General features: G+C 32.9%; 2 protein-coding genes across 2 annotated transcripts; one reads left to right on the top strand and one right to left on the bottom strand.

Moving 5' to 3' along the window:
- The first annotated feature begins 4,058 nt into the window (after positions 1-4,058).
- LOC130818772 (cation/H(+) antiporter 20) lies at positions 4,059-12,178 on the top strand. Its single transcript, XM_057684972.1, has 6 exons — positions 4,059-4,315; positions 5,145-5,604; positions 6,650-7,027; positions 7,480-7,664; positions 10,542-11,489; positions 11,579-12,178. The coding sequence occupies exons 1-6, from the start codon at positions 4,130-4,132 to the stop codon at positions 11,936-11,938; spliced, it is 2,517 nt and encodes an 838-aa protein (XP_057540955.1). The 5' UTR covers positions 4,059-4,129; the 3' UTR covers positions 11,939-12,178.
- A 155-nt stretch (positions 12,179-12,333) lies between these two features.
- Positions 12,334-19,175, bottom strand: LOC130818773 (ADP-ribosylation factor GTPase-activating protein AGD7-like). The gene is made up of 3 exons (XM_057684973.1): positions 17,987-19,175; positions 17,826-17,903; positions 12,334-13,144 (listed from the first exon to the last, which is right to left on the bottom strand). Exons 1-3 carry the CDS (start codon positions 18,785-18,787, stop codon positions 12,641-12,643), a joined length of 1,383 nt encoding a protein of 460 aa, XP_057540956.1. The 5' UTR covers positions 18,788-19,175; the 3' UTR covers positions 12,334-12,640.
- Between the last annotated feature and the right edge of the window lie 4,888 nt (positions 19,176-24,063).

Raw genomic sequence — 24,063 nt, 5'->3', positions numbered from 1 at the left:
AACCTTTTTCAGGCCGTGAAAAGCTTTAGTAGTTAATGGTCCATTCCTCTTAGGGTAAACAAAAATATATTATCAATTAGATGAAGCTTTAATTATTATTTTTTGAGTCCGAAAGAAGAAAAAGGGTTATACGAAAAATAATATATACTCTAACTGATACAATATCCGATTTTCAATAGGGATTTAATTCATTATTGTTGATATTGTTGCCAAGTAAACATAAGTATAAAGTGTGGCAGGAAGCGCCACATGATCATGAATGGAGGGGTCCCCTATAGTATATTCCATTTCAGCATGATGGTTGTTTGGACAGATGAATGGAATATTCAAAGTTAGTATTTATAAGTCACAATTATAGGTACATTATATATTATTCTTTATATAAGATAATATTAATTTTTACGTTGATAACCAAGTGTGACATATAGTGATCTGCCAACGAACAGGTCGAGGAATTTATAAACATTTTTTGATAGATGTTCCCTTATCTTTCTTTGTTTTTCTTTTTTATTTGAAGTTGATTGCCAATTCAAGAAGTATCCACAATGCGTGCTAGGCCGGTTTTATCGTAATTTGCCAATTCAAAAAGTGTTTTTGTTATAGGATTCTTGTTTTGCCAATTCAAAAAGTGTCCTTAGCAGTCGATTCTTGGCAGCTCAACTCTCGAGTTGGGCGAGATGGACCCTCGGTTCAGCTCTTTTTTCTTTAAATATAAATATAAATATAAAATATTAAAATAATATAAACATATCTTTCTTGATTTGCAGATTTTGAAACAACTTATAATATTTAACTCATTATTACTTGATTACTCTCATGTAAAATAATATATATTTGTTTGTGATAATTGAAACAATAAATAAAAAGAAAAATTGTTATTAACAAGCCAATCTTTCTCTAGCCAGCAGATAAAATCCAGCATTTTATTTATTCCGTGAAAATCCAACTTTCAATAACGCATGATGCAAATAAATAGTTAAATGACTTGCAACCTCTTATACATGTTACAATACAAATTTTTTAATGTTTTTACCTAAAATACATTTAAAAAATGAAATTTAAAAAAATTCCAAAAACCCTAACCACCCCACTATCCACCTCCCTTTCCCCTCCTCACTAGTCCCCCAACCTCCAATGGCTCCTTCCCCGTACCCCAACCTTGGCGAACCTCTCCTCCTCTTCCACCAACCCCTACACGACCCATAAACCATCAACTCCAATCCGAAAGCACCTTTCCCCAGCCACGTGTGAGCCCCCCCACCCCTTCTCTACCCTCCTCTCATGCACGAAGTAACCCATTAAACCACCACATCTACCAATCTGGGTCATGGGTCGGTTGGGTGCTCAATCTAAGATGTTTAAGATAGGATGTTGGTGGTGGACAGTGGGTGGGTCATTGGGTGGCAAATTTGATTGTGAAGTAGAAGTAGCGGTTACGATAGCCGTGGAATATAATTGTTGAGAAAAATATAGAGAAAAAAAAAAATTTAAGTCACTATTTTTGCTTTCGATAAACTATAAGCTATTGCGTACATTTTTAAAACATATATGTATAGTATTGAATGTTGTTCAAATGCTAATTTACTGAACAATAATATTTTTAAGACAGCGTGTTTAAATCACTAACAACTACATAAATTACAACATCATCGAACTAAGATTACAAACTATTTTACACAAAAATTATAACTATGTTTTTGCTCTTAGATAATCAAACCACTTATAAACGAGCTCATCAATTTAGAATCAAGTCATCAACTTTTAAGATGTAAACTCGCATAGAATTGACCAATTTTTTTTCGAATCAAATGTTCAAAAAATTGATATAGATGTGACAAGTAATCAACAAATTATCACCCATCTTATGGATGGTAGATGATTCCTCTTCCTCGCACGCACATAGGACTGGGAAGTCTTTCAATTCTGCAATATTTAACTTCATAACCTAGACTAGATAGAAGACATCAAAAATATATATATATATATATATATATATATATATATATATATATATATATATATATATATATATATATATGATTAAATAAAAAGGATTTTAAAATGAGAAGGATGAGAAGGATTTTTGATATTATATATATAAAAAAGAATATTATGTTATAAATTAAGAACATTTTAAAAATTATTTTATAGTTACTTTTCTGTGTAAGATAGTTACTTTTACAATTATGTGTTTTTGACTTAATCGTAACCATAGATTTTTTTTATTTTATTGAAATCAAGAGTATAGAGTCCTTCTTACCCTTCTCATTTTCAACTCCTTCTCATTGGATCCCTCCCATATATATATATATATATATATATATATATATATATATATATATATATATATATATATATATATATATATATATATATATATATATATATATATATATATGTATATATATATGTATGTATGTATGTATGTATGTATGTATGTATGTATGTATGTATATATATATATATATATATATATATATATATATATATATATATATATATATATATATATATATATATATATATATATATATATATATATATATATATATATATATATATATATATATAAAGTAGTTCAAATGAGAATCATTCTTATATGAGAATCGTGAGAATCAATCTGTCTGACAAAAAAGTATTACTTTTTTACTAAATAGGTATTACTTTTGAGTAAAAAATTGTTAATTTCACAAAACATTTTGAATGAAACTCACAAAAAGGTACTACATTTTACATTATAGGTGTTACTTTTCGAAAAAAAACGTGGTACTTTGTAATTTTTTTTTTTGAAAAATAAATTTTTTTTCTGAACGTAACACTTTTCGCTAAAAAGTACCAACTCTTTTTTTAAAAAAATATATATTTTTGCCCAAAAGTTACACCTTTTTATCAGTCAAATTGGTTTTCACGGTTCTCATATAAACTTGGTTTCCAGTGGAACTTGACCCTATGTATGAGAACCGTGAGAACCAATCTGTTTGATAAAAATCTACTTTTTTTTATATAAAAGGGTTACTTTTAAACAAAAAAATGTTACTTTTGTTTAAAAAAAAAAGTTGATACTTTTTAGAAAAAAGTGTTAGTTTCAAAAAAATAAACATAATATAAAGTAACACGTTTTTTCCGAAAATTAACACCTTTTTGTGAGTTTTTTTCAAAATATTTTTCTTAAAATAACACTTTTTTACCTAGAAGTATCATCTTTTTTATCAAAAAAAAAAATTTTTTGCCTAAAAGTAACACAATTCTTTAAATTTCAAAAATTACTTTATTTGTCAAGTTCTTTAAAAAAGTTTTTCTTGTTTATTTGAACATCAAAACTAACAAATTGACACATGATTTTGAAATTACCAACACAGTAATCCTAGGCAATTAAATTCTTAAGCTTTGTAGAAGGAAACAAGAAAATTTCTATGTTTGCTTAAAAAAAGTCAACCAAACAACTATATATAAAATAAATAATTTTAAAGATATAGAAAATTTAAGAGAATAGGAGGCAACCAAAGACCTCTCATAATACATAAATTAAACTTAAACTAACATTTGTATGTGAGTCATCCATATAGTTCTGTTCACACTTTTACGGCCCGTTTGGTTAGTGGTACTAAATGACGGTAATGGGAATAATTTATAGTGTAAAAGTTTATCAAAAGTTCCATGTCATTCCCATGGTAATGAAACTTAAAAAGTTTTTTACTAGATGATTGAAGGTTGTCAAGTATGACCATCAAGGTAGTTAAAAGATTTTTCAACTAAAATTACACTAATTTTCATTCCCATTATCGCGATTTATTACTGTCTACCAAACGGGCCGTTAATGTCACTGAGAATCTGCTATATATTAATTCATCTTAAATTGATTTATCAATCAGTCTACAATTTTATTATTTTCCATTTATTTATATTTTTCAGGTACCTTGTTCTTTTAATAATAGTAATCTCTGGCACATAGTATATGGCCATATGTAAATATATTTTTACGTACGGACACGTAATCTAGCGCACTATATATATTGATTGGGTATTTCTTTCCTATTAAGTGTGTACTTGGAAAAATAAGCCAAGTTTAGAATTCATTAGTGATCTTGCTTATAATTATAATAAGGGAGTCGAAAAAAAGTGATAGAAAATGGGAGGTAGAGTGAACATAACGGGCATAAAAACAGCCTCAGATGGAATCCTACAAGGTGACAACGCTCTACATACAGCCTTTCCATTACTTATTATTCAAACCACCTTAATATTAGTTGTCACCCGTCTTCTTGCCTTTGCCTTCAAACCTCTTCGTCAACCCAAAGTTATTGCTGAGATCGTCGTAAGTACTCCCCCTAGCTTTATTATTTTTTATTTATCTTTTTACTTTTGCTATTTATTCCAAACATAGTGTAAAAATGCGGTAATGATCGCTATAGCGGTTACAAAACGATGATATGGTAACAAGAGTAACCATACATCGCTTTCCTACGAGTCCCCTTACCGTGACTAAAAATAAGGTCGCATCGCATCGCATCAGCCGCGTTATAAAGGCTTTCAAAACAAACGTACCGATATTTCTCGCGTTGTAAAGGTGTAAAAAATCAAAACCGCGTTTTGAGCCGCATTAAGAGATATCTTATGGTTTCGACCAATATTTAGATAACAACCGAGATCGCAACCGTTACCGCTTTTTTACACTATAACACTTATATATTGGTCAAATCATAAGGTATCCTTTAATACAACCTAAAAAGCAATTTAACACCTTTACAACACGATTTATAATGCCATGCAAAAATAACCTTATTTTTAATTATGGTTAAAATGTTGGAAATACTTCACATTTGAAGATCCCATATCGCTAATAAAATATTAGGGTGTGAATTAGTATATAATACTTGGTGAATAATCCTCCTAATACCATATGGTTTTAGGCTAGAGTAAAACTCACCATGTGTTATATGTAAGTCAACCCTCATTACTCGTGATCACAGGTGACCCGTGGATGAGTCCACAAAAATGAACCCATGAGTGTGACAAATTATCACACTCCAACAAATACTACCACTAATTGAAATGAAAAATGGTACCTGTTTGATTTATTATACTAATACGACTTATAATATGATTTCCGATTGACCGGATGGGATTACACTGTTACTTGCCAGGGAGGAATATTACTGGGACCATCAGTATTAGGAAGGAACAATGAATACATGCAAGCAATCTTCCCACGTTGGAGTACACCAATTCTTGAATCAGTAGCCAGCATTGGCCTTCTTTTCTTCTTGTTTTTAGTTGGTCTTGAGCTTGACCTAGCCTCAATACGCCGTAGTGGTAAGGAGGCTTTTTTTATTGCATTAGCTGGTATAAGTCTCCCCTTTGTAGGTGGTGCTGCAGTTGCCGTCGTTCTCCGTCAGTCCATCGAAGGCGCCGACGAGGCAGGGTATGGCCCCTTCCTCGTCTTCATGGGGGTGTCACTCTCCATCACTGCTTTCCCGGTGTTGGCCCGTATCTTAGCGGAACTCAAACTCCTGACCACAAAAGTTGGTGAGACGGCCATGGCTGCTGCAGCATTTAACGATGTCGCTGCATGGATTCTCCTTGCCCTTGCTGTAGCACTTGCAGGTTAGTGGCTTATCTAAAGATACATTTACGTAGTGTTTAGAAACAAGTATTTTATTATTTCAAATTATAAATTTTAATTATGATATCATAAATGAAGAATTTGAGAATAATAAAGTTTGGCTAGTTATTTTCAAATTCTCAACTTTAACTACTTTAAAAATAATGGTGGAATTTGATCCAAATTCAAATTTAAAATTTTTTAATTTGCCAAACAATAAATTTAAGCCAATTCTAAATTTCCAAAGAAAATCATCATTCGCAAACATGGCATTAAAAAATTTTAATAATTGAATTTTGTTTAGGCTTTTTAATTGTATTTTCACTTTTAATTTTTGACTTTATAGTTACTAAACAACTAAAACTTTTGAACTTGCTTTCTTTAAAGAGATAGACACTTTTGTGAGAGACTGTCTTTTAAAGATCGAAGACCTAAAACAAGGAACTCATATTCTTATTTATTTTCTTATTAATTTGTACAAATTAGACTATTTAACCCATATATCTAGTGCGTCTTTCGGAGAGACGGTCTCTTAGAATAATTTACCTTAAAAGCCAAATGAATAAGATAGTCTAATTGACATTTTTCATAGGCATTTTGTTTGTTTTGTTGCTTTTTCTCTAATATATAAATTGCTTACTAATATTTGATTGTACTATCATTTTCTTATGTATAAGCTTAGAATTAAAGGTTACAATCTTTCAAAAAAATAATAAATAAATAGAATGCTATAAAATTAAACATTATCCACTTATTTAATTGATCAAATACGTCAATCATAAAAACCACAAACAACAAACTAATAATCATTTACCAAATAGTCCTAGTTGATTGTTTAGTCTGGTTAACAAATTGCTCATAGTAGTATGTTTAAAACCAGCTGGTCAAATTGGTCAATAAAATTAACTGTGTCAAATCAGTTATCAGCTACTCGCTACCAACAGTTTGTCATAATAACTTTACGAAAGGATCTATAAAATTATTTAAAAGAACAAATAAAATATTTTACAATAATATTTAATTTATTCTATCAAACTACGGTTGCAGGTAACGCGAATGAAGGGACACACCACAAGAGCAGCCCATTGGTATCGTTGTGGGTCTTATTAGCTGGAGTCGGGTTTGTGATAATCATGTTTGTGGCTGTGAAGCCTGTGATGGTCTGGATGGCTAAACGTTGCTCCGATGTGGTGGATGAGGTCTATATCACCTTAACCCTAGGCAGTGTACTTGTGGCTGGCTTTATGACTGATTTTATAGGGATTCATTCTATATTTGGTGCTTTTATATTTGGTTTAATAATTCCAAAAGAAGGGAATTTTTCTGAGAAATTGTTAGAAAGAATAGAAGATTTTGTATCAGGGTTATTGCTGCCTCTATATTTTGCATCCAGTGGGCTTAAGACCGACGTCACAAAGATACACGGTGCGCCTATTCAAATTATCAATTCTTTGAATAGATTTTCCCGTCTTTGGTAAATCATATATAACTGATTTGACCAGCTAATTTTAAACACGTACGTTAATAAAAATAGTTTATTTTAAAATTAGTTGATTAATAACAAAAGTTGTTTTAACCAACACATCTATCGAACATAAAGTTGGTTTGACTAGGGTCGGCCCTATAGGGGGCAAGAGAAACCTATGCCTTGGACCCTTTTAAAAATATTAGAAAACCCACTCTTTATTAGTTAATAGTTAGAAGTCATAATATATATCTAATTGTTAGGAACTTATAATTAAATATTTTGCTTCGAATCTCATAAATTTCAGAGTTGATTCTGATTTTGACCATTCAATCATCTATTTACTATACCCAAATAAGTAAAACTTATTACGTGAAAGGATGATATTTAGAACTAATATTGAATGTAATAGGGGCAAAGGCATGGGGTCTACTGGTTTTGGTGATTGCGACGGCCTGCTTCGGAAAGATATTTGGTACGTTTACGGTGGCCAAGTTCTGTCGGATGAAATCTAGGGAAGCATTGGCGCTAGGCGTCTTGATGAATACCAAGGGTTTGGTGGAGCTCATTGTGCTTAACATTGGCAAAGAAAAAAAGGTCTTTTCTTTTCTTTCTTTTCTTTTTCCTTTAAATTTTTCTTTTAAATTAAAATAAATTATTTCTGATCATCTATTTGGGTTTCAATTATCTCATGAAGGAATATTGTTAAAGTATATAATATAATATATCATGAGGCCTCAACCATCAGCTTAAGCTTTTGGTTGAGTTGGTCCTTGACATGGTATCGGAGCCAACATGACAAGAGGTCACGGGTTCGAATTTCAACCGTCTCTCCTTAAAGTGGAATATTCTACGCTTATGCGCATCCACACTTTTAGCCCAATGGGCTCTCGTATGAGGGGCGTATTAGAGTATATAACATATTATAAAGCTTCAACCATCAGCTTAAGCTTTTGATTGAGTTGGTCCTTAATAAATATAAAGTATAATTAAAGGTACCAAACTCCCTTTTTTTTCCAAAGCAAAGTAATCTCAATATTAATTTGGAGTTGACTATATCTACATGTATTATAAGTTACAACTTAGATATCAATCAAGATACTCAATAATTTAATCACGAGACGGTTTTAAGGTTTAGCCATTGCTTTTGGAGTGATCTAATATATACATTCTTTTAAAATGATCACTTATAATATTAGAATTATTGTTTATAATTTTCAAGTGATAATTTTTATTTTAAAATGATTATTTATAATCTTAAAACAATTATTTACAAATTTTAAAACAATCTATTGAAAAAATAAAATAATCATATGTGATTATCTTATGATAAGACGATGACTTGTTGTAATTTAATGGCCTTATTTCTAAATAGCTTCGATTAATAATAAGACATGTAGAACCAGGAATTTTAAGAATTCATTATTGAAGCTAACACTTTACAATCATCCGACAGTAACGTAGTCATTTTCGAAATTTTGCTTGGTTGACTTTTACAATTACGAACAACACTACTAAAATAATAAAATAATTTAAGAAAAAATGTGCATCATTGACTTTTGAAGAATAATCTAAGCAATATTATAAATAAATGAAGGATAAGCTCTAATTAGCCCCCATCTAACCATTTTCTGTCCAAATACATTTTTCATTTACCCACCTTCAATTTTTACAAGTTGCTTGTCTTTTATTTTCCTGGAATATTTGGAAACGATGATTTTTTTAGAAAATTTAAAATTGATTTAAATTTAAAGTTTGATAAATTAATAAAATTTAATTTTAAATTTGAATTAATTTCATCATTATTTTAAAAATAGTTGAAGTTATGAATTTAAGAATGACTTCAGTATCATTGTATCAATTAATTTTACACTGGCTAATAATGACAATGATGATTTCTTTCAAATTATTTTGTTAACATATATTTTAAATGTTGCTTATATGAGATTATACCTAAATTAAGTTGTAAAAATTGGATTGCCTTATAATACTTTCTTCAATTCACTATTATTGTCTCAATTATTTTTATACACTTATCAATACACTAATTTAATTGTAATTATATTCAAATATGTAAAATCGAATATATTAGAAAGTAGACATTAGCAAAATTTACAATGAGAAAATCAAACAAAATTAAATTAAAAATAAAATATAAACAAAGAGTAATCAATAATTTTAGTAAAAAAACAAAGTGAACAATAATAAATAAATTAAAAGGAGTAAGTTCATTCAAAGACGAATGAAAGAAAAATAAAGGGTAAGTAGTTTATAGTATTGCAATGATGACACTATTATTCATTCATTTAATTATCCATTTCCATGGGAGGCTTAGAGAAAATTTGAATAAAATAAGATCATTTAACAATTTAATTTCAAAAATAAGCTTCGTGAAAACTTAATTTTCAAAATAAACTTCCGTACATTCAAATCTAGCTTTGGAGTAAATCGCTGTTACTAACAACTACATAGGGAGTTGACCAGTCAACTCCTTAAGTCGCTGTTAGTAACAGCGATTTTAAGGTTAACTAGTCAACTCCTTAATCTCGTAGGTTGGAATGAGGAAGTAACTGAGAACTGGAAACTTAAAACGCATTAAGTCGCAGTTACTAACATCGACTTAAAAAAAACAAAAAAAAATATATTTTTTTTAAAGTCGCTGTTAGTAACAGCGACTTACTCCAAGATTAGATTTGAATGTACAGACGCTTATTTTGGGAATTAAGTTTTCACGAAACTTATTTTTGAAATTAAATTGTTAAAACATCTTATTTTATTCAAATTTTTGAGGCTTAGAAGTTTGGAAGTTGGATGTATAAAACTTCTCAAAAAAAAAAATTACCTAAAATAATTTAATTTTTTCATAATTTTCCTATAATAACCTCACCTATTAATTAATCAATTTCAACTTAAAGAGATATTTGCCTAGAGTAAACTTGAGTAACCTGATGACCTGCTCTACTAGGTAATTCACCAATAAAGTAAACTGAAAATTAATGTGAAATTAGAGAAAAATTTTAAAAATTTACATGAAAATTCTAAATAAGTAAAAAAAAACAGAAATTGATTTAATGAGATTATTGTAGGAACATCATGAAAAAATTGAATTACTATAGGTAATTTTTCCTAAAAAAAATTACAATCAATTTAATGAGACGCTTTAATATACAATACTGTCTCTATGAATTAGCATCAAAGATAAAATTGACTGTTTTTTAAGGAAAACATAGATTATAAAGAAATAAATTAAATTGTATTGATGAAATTTAAAGAGAATGAAAGGGGTAAGTCTATTTCCAAAAATAAAAATAACGAGGACGTTACTCAAAATAGAAAATTTGGCAAATTAAAAGAGATTGAAATAATAGTCATTATGATATGAAATGAAAGAAATATAAATGTTTGGCCAGAACATTTCTAAGGTTTTATTGTTTTTTTTTTTTTTTTTTGAGTTGTGCCCCTCTTAATTTTCAGGTGCTTAATGACGCAATGTTCGCAATTTTAGTACTAATGGCACTCTTCACCACCTTCATAACCACACCGATTGTGATGGCAATCTACAAGCCAGTAAGCGATGGTAAACAGTCCCAAAAGCGAAAGCTTCAACCAGATCTATCCGTGAAGGATTCTGGTTCAACACCAAGTTCTTCCATACAATTTAGAATATTAGCTTGTGCACATGGCCCCATTAACGTACCTGGCCTTATCAACCTCATTGAGTCAACTCGAAGCACGGCTACAAAGCTGTATGTGATGCACCTTGTTGAGCTCACTGAGCGTTCCTCCTCTATCATCATGGTCCAACGTCTACGTCGTAATGGCTTCCCGTTCATTGACCCAACTCCACACAGTAGTCGGGTTGAAATCCACGACGTGGTTGCCTCAGCGTTCGAGACATATGGTCAATTAGGGCAGGTTATGGTCCGTCCCATGACATCCATTTCCTCACTTTCGACAATGCACCAGGATGTCAAACACGTTGCAGAGCGGAAGAGGGTGATGATGATCATACTGCCTTTTCATAAGTTGTGGAGGAAGGAGGAAGGGGGTGAAATGAAAGTGGTAGAGAATTTGGGGCATGGATGGAGGGGAGTGAACCAAAGGGTGCTTAAGAATGCTCCTTGTTCGGTTGCAGTGTTTTTGGATCGTGGGTTTCGGTTGGGATCTGCTAAAGATGAAAGGCAGATAGGTAGTAGACAGCGGGTGTGTGTTGTGTTCTTTGGTGGTCCTGATGATCGAGAAGCTTTAGAACTTGGGGCGCGAATGGCTGAACATCCTGTTGTTAAAGTTACGATTATTAGGTTCATCGAAAATCAAGAAATCGATGCAACTAACAATGTTAAGTTGATGCCATCGCCTGAAAAGTGTAGTGACAGCAATTATACGTTCTCCGTCGCTGCCATCAATCGCAATGAAGAGAAGGTAAACTTTGTCGGTCTATTCTTGTAAAAGAAATAAATGAAAAAACGTACTAGTTTATTAATCCCGATTAATTTTTATACTCAATTCAGGCAGTAGACGATACCATGGTGCAAGAATTCCTAAGCAAATGGGATGGAACAGTAGAGTACATGGAAAGGAAGGGGAAGAACATAGAGGAAGCAGTGGTAATGCTAGGAAGAAGTGCCGATTACGAGCTGATAGTGGTAGGAAAAGGTCGTTTCCCATCAACAATGGTGGCAGAGCTAGCAGATCGACAAGCGGAGCATGCAGAGCTAGGGCCTATAGGGGACATCTTATCATCGAGCAACAACGCAATAGTATCGTCAGTGCTAGTCGTTCAACAGCATGATACGGCATATGTTGAGGAAGTTCCTGTTTATAAGGTGGTGGGCTGCGAGACTGAAAATGATGGTAGCTCCCAAGTTTAACCATCTGTAATGGGTGTATAACTACCTTGTACAGTCTACAATGTCTAAAAATATGTTTATGTAATTATCCTTAAAAGATATTTGGTTACAGCCATGAAGATGTTAGGCAACTTCTCATCCTCTGTCCCTTTTAATGTAAAAGCTTCTATAGTCAAATCTCTCAATCGAACAAATGACAACTATTTAGCGGTTGGTCTTAAAAAATACCCATTCTAATAAATTGAATAATTGATATTATTGATGGTTATTTTAAGCAATATATCGTTTCTATTATAATTCTACAATAAGGAAAATCGGCTCAATGACTCCTAAGCTAAACCATTATAAATAGTGCATGCCGTAGAATGTATACTATTAACTCGGAGCAGACGACATAATATAACTCGGAGCAAAAATACAAAGAATAAATGAGTTATGATTCATTGACAACTAAACAAGAAAAAAATCCTATGATACAAGATGCAAGTAGCAAACCAGAAACGAGTGGAGAAAAGGGAAGGGAAGAGGGTGTAAAACTTAATCGTTAACAGAAATCTTTGGAAAAAGCAGTGTCAACGATAGACATAAATTGAAAAATATGAGTAAAATGTGTCTCTACCCAAGAGAATTCTTTCGGGGATGAACATTGTACACATGCAAACATAACAAATACCTTTTTAACAATGTGAGTAATGAGAATGCGCTCCGACTTTAGACAAAACCTCAGAGGAAGCCGCCCTCACCCCATCTGGCTTCTGATCTCCCATTTTGACCCGAACTTTGTTTAGGTGCAGTGTGGTAGAAATCGTCAAATCCATCATCTTTGGGGTCATCCCAACCAGCCCAACCATCATTACTATGAGATGATCCTTCCTTTTTTGAAGAGTTATCTTTCCAGTCATCCTTTTGGTCCCAATCATCCCAAGATGAAGACGAATTATTCCTGCCAGATGAAGATTGCCCGTTACCTGAAGTGCCGTTCCATCCATGACCTTGAGATTCATGCTTGAAGTTCTGATAATATCCGTTGCTTTCGTTTTCTGTCTGATGTGGGTTCTCACTATTCCAGTTCACTCCTGTCTCCCTAGTGTACTCCTCAACCTTCTGTGTAGCCATTGCCATGACCCCTCTCATTAAGCCCCACGTCTTCTGACCAATCTCCGAAGTCTTAGCAGTAACAACATTAACTGTTTCATTGACCTTGTGATCATAGCCACCTTCACGAACCTGAAAACATACATCATATACGACATAAGTCAAATTTAATCATATTTGAATCAGGAAACAAGCATCTATCAATAAGATTACCCTAAGTATGCGCTGTTGTAGAGACATTTTACAAGCATCCACAAGTGCATATTAGAAAGAGAACATCACTTTCAACTTGCTAATCGTTTACAAAGAAACCTTGAGCTAAATCCAGGTTGCACAAACAAAATAGCAAAAGCAGATACCATGGGCAACCAGAAATCATAAGAACATCACGGATATGGTTGGCCAAGGTTGACCTAGACCAAAATCAATGTATGACATCAGTATTACAAAGAAAATGTCAGCCAAAATTTATCTGCTCTAAAATCATATACTACCAGACTAGTATGTTCTAAGTGACTTTCAGATTCAAACAAGCCTTAAAATATATTGACAAAGGACAGGCCTAAACTGATTGTTTATAATTTAGAAGAGCATCTGCCACCACAAGAAAATAACCTAAAAGCTCTCATTTACAAATGAAATTTGCAGACCCCAGAAGAGTCTCAAGTCCATTTGTTTTGTTAAACTATTATGGAAGATCAAGTTTATATAAAATGACTGAAGTCTAAAGTACCGACAATTTATTTATGTCAATAAATAAATGGGGGTTTCAAAAGCACAAGACTAAGAGACAGATGGTAAGGAAGGTAATAATTAATATAATAAAAATTCCATTGACTGCTATAGAACACACCATAGTGCAAAAATGCGGTTTCGATCAACGGTGACGGGGTGATGTGGTTATCGTACCTCCAAAAATTGGCCAAGACTATGAAATATACCTTGAAACAGCTCAATTCATGTTTATTACAATTTTACTATACAAGTAGTATTGGTCAGGTCGATTTCCAAAATTTTTACACCTCGACCAATCAAATATGATGTGATCTTGTTATGGCGAAATGGACACATTTTGTAATGGTAAAGAACTTCTAAAATAAGACTCTGAAAGAAAAGAAGCAAAGAAAGAACGAAGGGTTTCATTAAAAGGTGACCATTATGGTAATTTCAGGAGTGGTCTATTTAAGAGGCAAGTCGGCAAAAACACAGGGCAGACTGCAGTCTGTTGGCAGAGTTTCCGGCTACTCATGCACCACCAAGGAAAAAAAAGGATATAGAACATAAAAGTATAGCTATACAAAACTAAATCATCAAAACCAATATAAATGGCAAAAGCAAATAAATATCAAAAAATTTAGATGGTTGTGGTGTATAAAACTTGCCAAAAAGAGGCTAAATGTTCCACGAAAATAGCAGAGAGAGATAAAAGGCTAATACGTAAAACAGTAACACCATCAATAAAAATTGAAAACGAGACATTGAACTACCAAGGTACTCAACAAATATCAACATAATCATCGTAATGAATTACAGAAAAAAGACCACAACACATAGATCTAGAATCAAGATTCTGAATAAAAAGTAATCATAATCATTAAATGCTAGGTGCACATGTTGCATGCATGAATGAAAAAACAAAGATCACGGTACATAACATGATTTTGCCATTCAAAAGTAGCATACCCTTCCATAGCATGATGCCTATGGTCATGTAAAAAAAAATAACAAAAAGGGGGATATATACATGGACGTAAACAACTTTTGCATTTTAAAAGTAGTTCTTTTGATCTGTTCATAGAAACACTCTTTAGACCTTATTTTTGTTCATGAAATTTGCTTTATTAGATTTTTTTTTTTAATAAGAAAAATTAAAGTTTTTATTGAGTATTTCTATATGATGAAAAAGTAAAAAATATATTTATATAATCAAGAATGACATCAAATTAAATTTATCCAAAACTTGTCATATTTTTGGTTCACAATGTATAAAGGTTTCTAAAAACGCATAATTACTATTATGGTATTTGATTTATTAGATAAACTGTGATTATTGGTGAGAAAAAAATTACTTCTTCAAAGAAAATGTCGTCAGGTTCTTGGTTCACAGTCGGGGAAGGTCATTAGAAAAAAGCATCTTGTCAACCCCTAGTGCTCGCACATTCTCATCATTCTTAGAATTCTTCTGTGAGAAGTACTTGATGACAGTAAATTCTTTTCTTAGGAAAGTGAACACAGGATAGACTATTGCATGTTGCTTGAGGTGCTTATACAGTAGTTGATTGAATGACCAAATTGATCCCTCTCGGGAAAGTCAATCGAACAAAACTCAAAAAATTTCCTTCAATGATATAATCCATACCTTTAAATTTTACATTACTCAAATATAAAACTGTAAAGCATATGCATATCATTCAGACTTCAATATAGTGGATGAGACATGCAAAAGAGAAGTGAAAATATTGAAAATTATAAAGTTTTCCAAAATCTGCCACTAGAGAGGAGAGAGGAAAGGAATTGAAATGAAAAAAATATTTACTATTTGTCCTAAACAAATCCTGCTAAAGATTTGGAAGGAAAATTTACCACTATAATGGTTTCCAAAATCTGCCCAAGCAAATTATGATTTTGATTTTATTTATAAAAAAGCAAGCTAAATAATGAGCAACTTGTACAAATACAAATGTAGTTTAAAATTTCAAATTAATCATGTTCACCCACACAATACAAATGCTTCTCTAAATATAGTATAACAGAACATCAACAATCCAAAGACTTTTCTAGTATAGCAACAAAATATGAATAATCCTAAGTCTTAAGTCCCATTCTGAATTTTATTTATCAATTATAAGTGTCCCATACATTCTTTTTGCTCATTCATGTACTCATTTTTAGTCCAAAGTATTCCAAAGGCTCAAAAACTCCAACTCAACAGTGGTAAACTATGATTGCAACTTCTGAACATTTCAAAAGGATAAAGTTGTGACTAAGTAAGATATTATTCCAGTCTGATTCATCATCCAGCGGCAATCAGAGCAACACTTCAGCATTGGAAGTTCAACAAAATGCCCAAAGCCTTAAACATTGGAAGTTCAATTCAATATAATCTTAACCTTACATCTTCAAAGAAGCAAAATTTCTTAATCAGTTTTAGTATTCATCAATTGATATTTGCAGACACTTCAAAGCGGCTCTAAGGAATGTTGTCTTAAGAGCAGGAAGATGGTAGAGAGAAAGAGAGAGAGAATTGCTCTTCCCATTATGACATGATATGAATGAAACCTAAGAAATATAAGAGTATAAAGGGAGGAAGTTAATAATGTAAGCATTAACATGATTGGCATCTTCTTCTTGAGTCCTTGCCTTCAAAATTTCTTCAACAACATTAAGCTACAAGGTAACTAATGAAGCAAATGCCAGTATCAAATAAGCTATGGAAAGCGATGTCTATTAAACCATGTTAACATTGTCAAGTTAACAATGACGTTAACTTTGAACACTTAATCGAACATTCTTTGTCTTGCACTTTGGAGAAGGGTGATAAAGATGTTTCGTATTGCGATGGTTTAAGATTTGAAACGATTAACGAGGTGTTTAACATGGAGCGTTTGAGGTTCCATTGATGTGAGGAACCATGCCTTGAACGAGTCATGGCATGGGATGTCGTTGCTTGAACAAGGAAACAAAGAAATTGAAGTCAGAAGCTGGCAGCCAAGAACTGCTCGTTCGAGCAGTGCATCAGCAGCAGGTCAATAGGCTCTGTGAGGAGTGCTCGTTCGAGCAAGGTTATGGCTCGTTCAAGCACTTTGCCTAAGGTTCCTTTTTGGACGTTTTAGCTACAGTATGGCATTGTAGACCATAGTATTTCTTGGTTAAATGCTATGTTTATTGTGTTGTATATTGTCATACTAATTGTAATGGTTAATTGTTGATGATAAATGTGGTTTAATGGTGATTAATGTGTGGTTCAAGAGTGATGCTCTCCTTCATCTATAAAAGGATGCATCATTCATAAAACAAATCACCACAAAAACACACATATTGTGAGAGGGCTTATTTTTTGTAGAAATTTGAGGGTGTTCTTCATTGATTTTTTTTATGTGTGATCTTGAGAGGATTGTTCTCAAGATAAGGGAGTTTTATTTATACTTGTATTGTTGAATCCAATTACAAATAAAACCACATTTTAGATACCTCATAAACACATTGCATCCATTCTCTTGCTTTTGTTCGTTAATTCTCATTGTTTAATCTTTAGTATAACCTCTTTTAGGCTTTCATTTTAGTTTAGAAGAAAAGCAACAAGTACTCGCACAGCACATATGAAGCACATGAAATCATTGATATGCAAGAAGGAATAGAAGCATCAGCACATCAATTGATGATTAAATTATGCAGAGAAAATTATAGCCCATATGTAATACAACAAATCTGTACCTTACTTCGACGGGCCAATGACATGTAATGTTTGATTTTGAAATACAAGGGACTATATTAAATGGCTCACTAAGTTGTATGCACTTTTTAACTATGTAAAGTTGCAAAAGATGTAAGCAAATGCAAGCGAAGTTTTCTTTTCTAACAAAGAACAATTAAAAACAACCTATTTGTTATCACCAAGATCACTAAGGGGTAAGGTTGCGTACATACGACCATTCATCCGAGCAATGGAATGTAATATAACCCGGGAAAAGAAAAGCAAAACTAACACTATCAGAGATTCACACCATCCAATAAGAAGCACAAAAAGAATACATTATAAACCAATTATCAATATCATTTGGCAGCAAGAGAACAAATCTAAAAATTATTATACCTTTGAAGTAATTTCTTTTGTGCCTGCTTGAACAACACTAGCAGCTGATTGAGCAACCAATGACAATTTGCCGATTCCCTGCATTACCCAAAACAAACGACCAGAATCAAATAAACAAAATTATGAATGTAAAGAAACTTTATTTAAAAAATGTAACCCACCTGAGAAACAACAGAAAAAACATCACCCTGTGGATTATTATTATAATTATTCCGAGGTACTGGATTCGGACTCGACCCAAACCCGACATACTTGCCTCCCTGAGATGGAGGGACTCCATCTGGCCTTGATTCATTCTCCGCCAATTTCCTAGCAAAAAAGCTGTCTTTATTGGCTGCTGAAGCTTCCAATTCTGCTCGCGTATAAATATCAGACGAGGATCTAGATTTCACAGGGCCATGATTCCCATTCCCAATCCCACTATTGTTCTTAAAATTCCCAGTAGATTGATTCCTTCTCAAATCATCAGTCGATGATCGAAAGGAATCATCATTATCCCAGCTATCCCAACCCCCATTATTACTACTCCTACCGCCACCCAAAGGAGGTTTTCTCTGGGTGTTCCCAACCAAAGATTCCTTGACAACAGGTGGATCTCTCCAAGAACGGCCCTCAGCAAGGGCAGAGATTCTTTCCCGGTAAACAGAGGCTGCATTAGAATTGTATTTGGCGACGATATCAGTTTCTTTAGGGATACCGTACTGGGATAAAAAGGCGTTAAGCTTATCGTTACCACCAGACTCCATTTTTTTAAGCTGGATCTCGGACCATGAATCCATGGTAACAGATCTAACGAAACTAATGTGAACACCAAGACCACGGTGTTTTCCAGAACACTCCAAACACATGAAGATACCATAAGAAACGGAGGCCCATTGTGGGTTTTTCTGAGAACAATCAACACAGATCTTGTTTCCTGATTGCGATTGTAAGTCCCTTAATCGCCTTGATGCACCTGCCATAAGGTTTTTTAGGTTTAGGGTAATTGAATTATGGTCTCCTTCCTTCAACGCTTCCTTCTTCCTGGATTTAGGGCAACGGTAATTGAGGGGAAGAAGGAAGAGAAGGGGAAGGAGAGATCTTGGGGATATGGAAGGAGAGAGAAAGGAGGGGGTGAGAATTGGTAGAGATGAGATCACCGACACCGTAGATCCAAAAAGGGGAGAGGATGAAGAAAGAGAAGAGTGCAATTTTACGTGTATTTGAGACGACTCAGCCAAATTCCAAACCGAATTGACCTGTCAAACACTTTGAGATTGTGATGACATGGTTTCATACAGAAATATATACTTTTTTGGAGGCTTAATTCACAACTATTTATAAGAGCTTTGAGCGCCTAATGGATTTGGGTAAATCCCAATCTACTCAGTCATGGGCTCATATATTAAAAGTCCACCCGCATTTGCAAACTTATTTTTTATCTATTTTTTTAGTGGGCGGACTCCTAGTTAAGTGGCCATTTCTCATATAAAAAATAAACATACGATATATAAAATAAAGTTAAACCTTAATAACAATTAAAATAATAAAATATATTATTTAAAATACTCTAAATACATTAAAAGTCTCAAATTACATAAATATAAACATTACTTATCATTGATTATCATTATCTTGGTACGAAGTAGAGCTGTTCATGGGCGGGCTTGGACGGGTAGCGAACCGGGTAGTACCTAAAAATCCTATCCGCGGGCTCAAATATTCAAAAACCCGCCCTGCATTTACAGGCATATTTTTTTGTCGCTACCCGCCTATTTTTAAAGCGGGTGGGACCCCAGGTAAGCAGGTATTTCTTATATAAAAATTAAAAATATAAATTATATTATAAAGTTAAGTTTTAATAACAATTTAAAATACAATACATTGTCTAAAATATATAAAATCTCAAAATACTCAAATTACATGAATATTGAATATAGACGATGGAGTCGGCTACTTGTTTGAACTTTGATAGTCGACTGCTTGAATGCTATTAGGGTTAAAAATATTGAATATAGACGGTAAAATTAAAAACCTTAAAGTCTAAAAGAAGCAAACCTAGGACTAGTACTAATGAACTAAAGATGGATATGGGTACTAATAACTAAAGTTGGGTATGGGTCGTGTAGTAATACTAGTTTAATAATTAATAGAATTAATTATTTAATAAATAATATATTAAACTAAATGGGCGTGAGGGTATTTTTTTGGTGTCGCTACTCGCCCATTTATCTTGGCTGGCGGATATTACCCGTCCAAATTTTAAATTTTTTTTGAAAAACGTTGTTCATGCCCGCCCGTTTTTCGAGTATAAATAGACTAGAATATTAATAGAAGTATTAAACTAAGCTAGGTAATTATTATTTAAAGGATAATGTAGACAGTAGATGTGTAGACTAGAACAACTTTAAAAAAATAATAGCATTATTATTTATTAATTAATATATTAAACTAAGCGGGCGGACGGGTATACTCGCGCGTATTCATTTGGTATCGCTACTCGCCCATTTATCTTGGAGGCAGGGTATTACTTATCAAGATTTAAAATCTTTTTAAAAAAAAAACGTTGTCTAAGCCCGCTCGTTTTTTTAGTCGTGCGGGTAGCCCGTCCATGGTTAGCTCAAGTTTAGTCCGATGTACTTTATTTTTTAAATAAATGAAATAGACATCTAATTATAACTTAATCATGCGGTTTAAGATCACCGTTTTCATCCTCCCTCGTACACATTGCGTTGAATTTAAAATTCAAAAACAACATTCTTTAGTCATTCATGCATATATTTATTCTCTAAATCATCAAAATTCAATGCAATTATCAACAAATAAAATCTATTGATTGATAAAATAATCAATAAAATAAGTGAAATATTGGAAAATTAATAATGAAAATTTGATAATAAAATCTATAAATAGAGTTAGAGAGAAATTATGGTTACCTGAGGTCAGGTCCAAGAAAGGGGGTCAGGGGGCTAGTGTAAGCAGGATCTAGAATTGAGAGTGGGGACTTGGAACATAGGTACCCTAGAAGCCAAGTCGTTGGAGTTGGCGATTGAGCTTTCTTGTGTCATGTGGCATGCGTTCAAGAAACTAAGTGGAAAGGGCGGAAAGCAATAGATGTAAAGGGATATAAGTTGTGGTATACAGGTTTGGATGACAAGCATAGTGGTGTCGGTATTCTTGTGTCAAATGATATTGTAAAGCAATTGGTTGAAGTAAGGCGGTGTACCGACATGATTATGCTAGTTAGAATAGTAGTGGGGGAATAGGTCATATCAATCGTTAGTGCTTGTGGGCCCCAAGTTAGGCTCGATGAGCAGGTGAAGCACGAGTTTTTGGATAACTTTGGAGATCTTATGAGGACGATCCCAAAAAATGAAAAAGTTTTCTTAGGATGAGACTTTAATGGACCTATAAGTAAAGAGGCAAACAACTATAACTCTGTTCATGGAGGGTTTGGTTTCGGTGCAAGAAACGATAGAGGGGAGAATTTGCTTGAGTTTGCGCTATCAAAAGACTTGGTTATAGCAAACTCGATCTTTAAAAAAAAAAAGATGAGCATTTGATTACATATAAGAGTGGTGGACATGCAACCCAAGTCGACTATTTTTTAGTACGCAAGAGGGATCGAACCTCGTGCTTAGATTGTAAGGTGGTGCTGGGAACAGAGATGCCCATAGATTATTAATACTGGGGTTTCGGATGAGGAAGAAAATTGTCGAGAAGAAAATAGAGTTCTGGGGAAAGATCATGTGGGGGAGACTTAAAGGAAATGTGGTCTCAACCCTTTCAAGAAAGATAAAGTAGTTGGGTTATCCAAGTCAGTCTAATGATGCAAACCAAATGTGGGTGACTATGGCAGAAACCATTCGAAAAGTGGGAAAAGAAACCTTAGGGCTGTCTTCGGGGAAACCAAGAGCGTATAGAGAGTCGTCGTGGTGGAACGAGGAGCTGAAGGAGAAGATAAAGGACAAAAACAAGAGATTTAAGGATCTTATGTCATGCATGGATGAGGTGGATAGTTTGGACATGTGCAGAGGAAGACTTTTGACGCTTCCGTGAAGAGGATAGAAAGCATCATAGTAGAGGGTAAGAGGGGTCGAGGAAGACCTAGAAGAACTCGGGAGGAACAGCTAAAAATTGACTTGCACGAGTTACACCTCTCTAAGGACCTGACCAGGGATAGGGGTAGTGGGAGGCGCCTTATTATGTCTTAGACTTCTGATTCTATTTCGCTTACCTGTTATTGTGTTTTGTTCTTTGGCTTTTATACGTTTTTATTAATATTATTATTAGTACCTTTTTATATTTATTTTATTTATATGCTCCCTTTATTTTATTTTATGTTCAAGGGTTAATTTTGTGTAATAAGATACAGACTTGCGGAGCTAGCTTCAGCTTCACTCAATTCTTTTCATTGCAGGAACATCTCTTGATCTTTTTAAGTCGAGGGACTCTTTTGCCGCGTTCTCCTTTATGGGTATGAATTGCCGCCTTCTTTCCCTCCCCAGACCCTGACCATAGTTTTTTATGGGCGGGATACACTAGGTATGATGATTATGATGATGATTAATTGATAAGAACTTGATTTTGATCATCAAAATACCAACTTTAATATGTTTAAAGACTAAATACATATGGTAATAATGCCTACTTGTTTTATATGTAGGTTCATTCAATAGAACAATTGATGATAGAGTTTGATAAAGAGAATAGGATTGTTGATGAAAACACCAATAGCATTTGCTTATACGGAAGTAAACACAACTTATATTGTTTAAAATGTCAACTTTGTTATGCTAAAATTACCAACTTAATTAAGTTGAAATATCTACTACAGTATACTAAAACACCAACTTTAGCATACTAAAAATCAAATTCAGCATACTAAAATATCAACTTTAAGTGTATAAAATACCAACTTAATCATATTATAGAAATAAACTTAAAATAGTTAAAATGAAAACTTTAGCCTATTAAAACACCAACTTTAACATATCAAAATAGCAACTTCAGCATGCAAAAACTGTAACTTCAACACATTAATACACCAACTTTAACATACTAGTACAATAATTTTAGCATACTAAAACACCAACTTTACCATACTCCCTTCGTTTTCGAAAGTCCTCACTTTGCCCATTTGGAAATTTATAAAAGTTCTTCTTATCTAGAATCTTTTTATTTTGGGATAATTTTTTGAGGAAATACCCTCATACAAAATTCTGAAATTACATATTGTGCCACGTATTTTACCAATATGCCCTCATTTTTTCTAATTTTGGGCATTAAAATATCCAAATCTAGAACCTTCCTATATATTACTCCATGTGATCATAAATGCTAGTTTCATGATTCCTTCATGCCACTCTATCTTCTTTCTCACTGCTCCCTTTCATTTTTTATTTTCTCTCTACTCATAAAACTCAGATCTGTTGAATTACCTTCATCTATTGTGGTTTAATTCTTCAAATTTAATTCCTTTCATTTTATTCCCTTTAAAACGAGATAAATTTCAGATTTTTTGCCCAGAAAATTCGAAACATCCTTTGGTCTATTTTATGGCTTCTTATTATAGAGATCATCCTTTAATAGCGGATGGTAAATATGAATGGGTTTCTCAGTGTTCATGTTCTTTGAATGGTAGGTGACATTCTTATTTCATTGATCTTCTTAGAAAAACTGTATCTTCTATTGAAATGGAAACAAAAGTTTTAAAAGAAATTGAAGATAATGCTACTTCTACCCTTGTTGAAGTAGAAGAAGATCTTCATTCAAAAAAGACCCCTATTACTTTAGTTGTTCCTGAAACACCACAAGATCCTAAGAAGAATAAGTCTTCTAGACAAATTTGCATAAAAAGTATTGCTTCTTCTAGCAAACATGAAAATGAGGTAAATCTAAAACCTAAATCAAATATAATTAAACCCAAGGTGAGGTTGGCTGATTTATTTAAACGTCTGTAAATATTAACTATTAATGTTGATTTTTAAAATGGAGTACTGTAAATATGGAGTACTGTTATGATATTCGGTTGGTTGATTTTTTGGTGTTTGTAAATATAGAATACTGTTGTGATATTTAAAATGGAGTACTGTTGTGTTGTGATATTTAAACTGTAAGTTGATGTTGATTTTTTTTTGGTGTTTATAAAATGCAGTACCATTGTGCATGTATGAATTGATTCTTAATTTTAGGTTTTTGGTATCTTGATTCTTCGACAAATTTAGTATTGTTGGTTTTGTGTTGGATATGTTAATCA

Source organism: Amaranthus tricolor, chromosome 7 (genome assembly GCF_026212465.1).
Source record: "Amaranthus tricolor cultivar Red isolate AtriRed21 chromosome 7, ASM2621246v1, whole genome shotgun sequence".
In the NCBI taxonomy this organism is placed as follows: Eukaryota; Viridiplantae; Streptophyta; class Magnoliopsida; order Caryophyllales; family Amaranthaceae; genus Amaranthus; species Amaranthus tricolor.
Note: the sequence above shows the minus strand (reverse complement) of the source record. Positions and strands in the feature narration are given on the sequence as shown.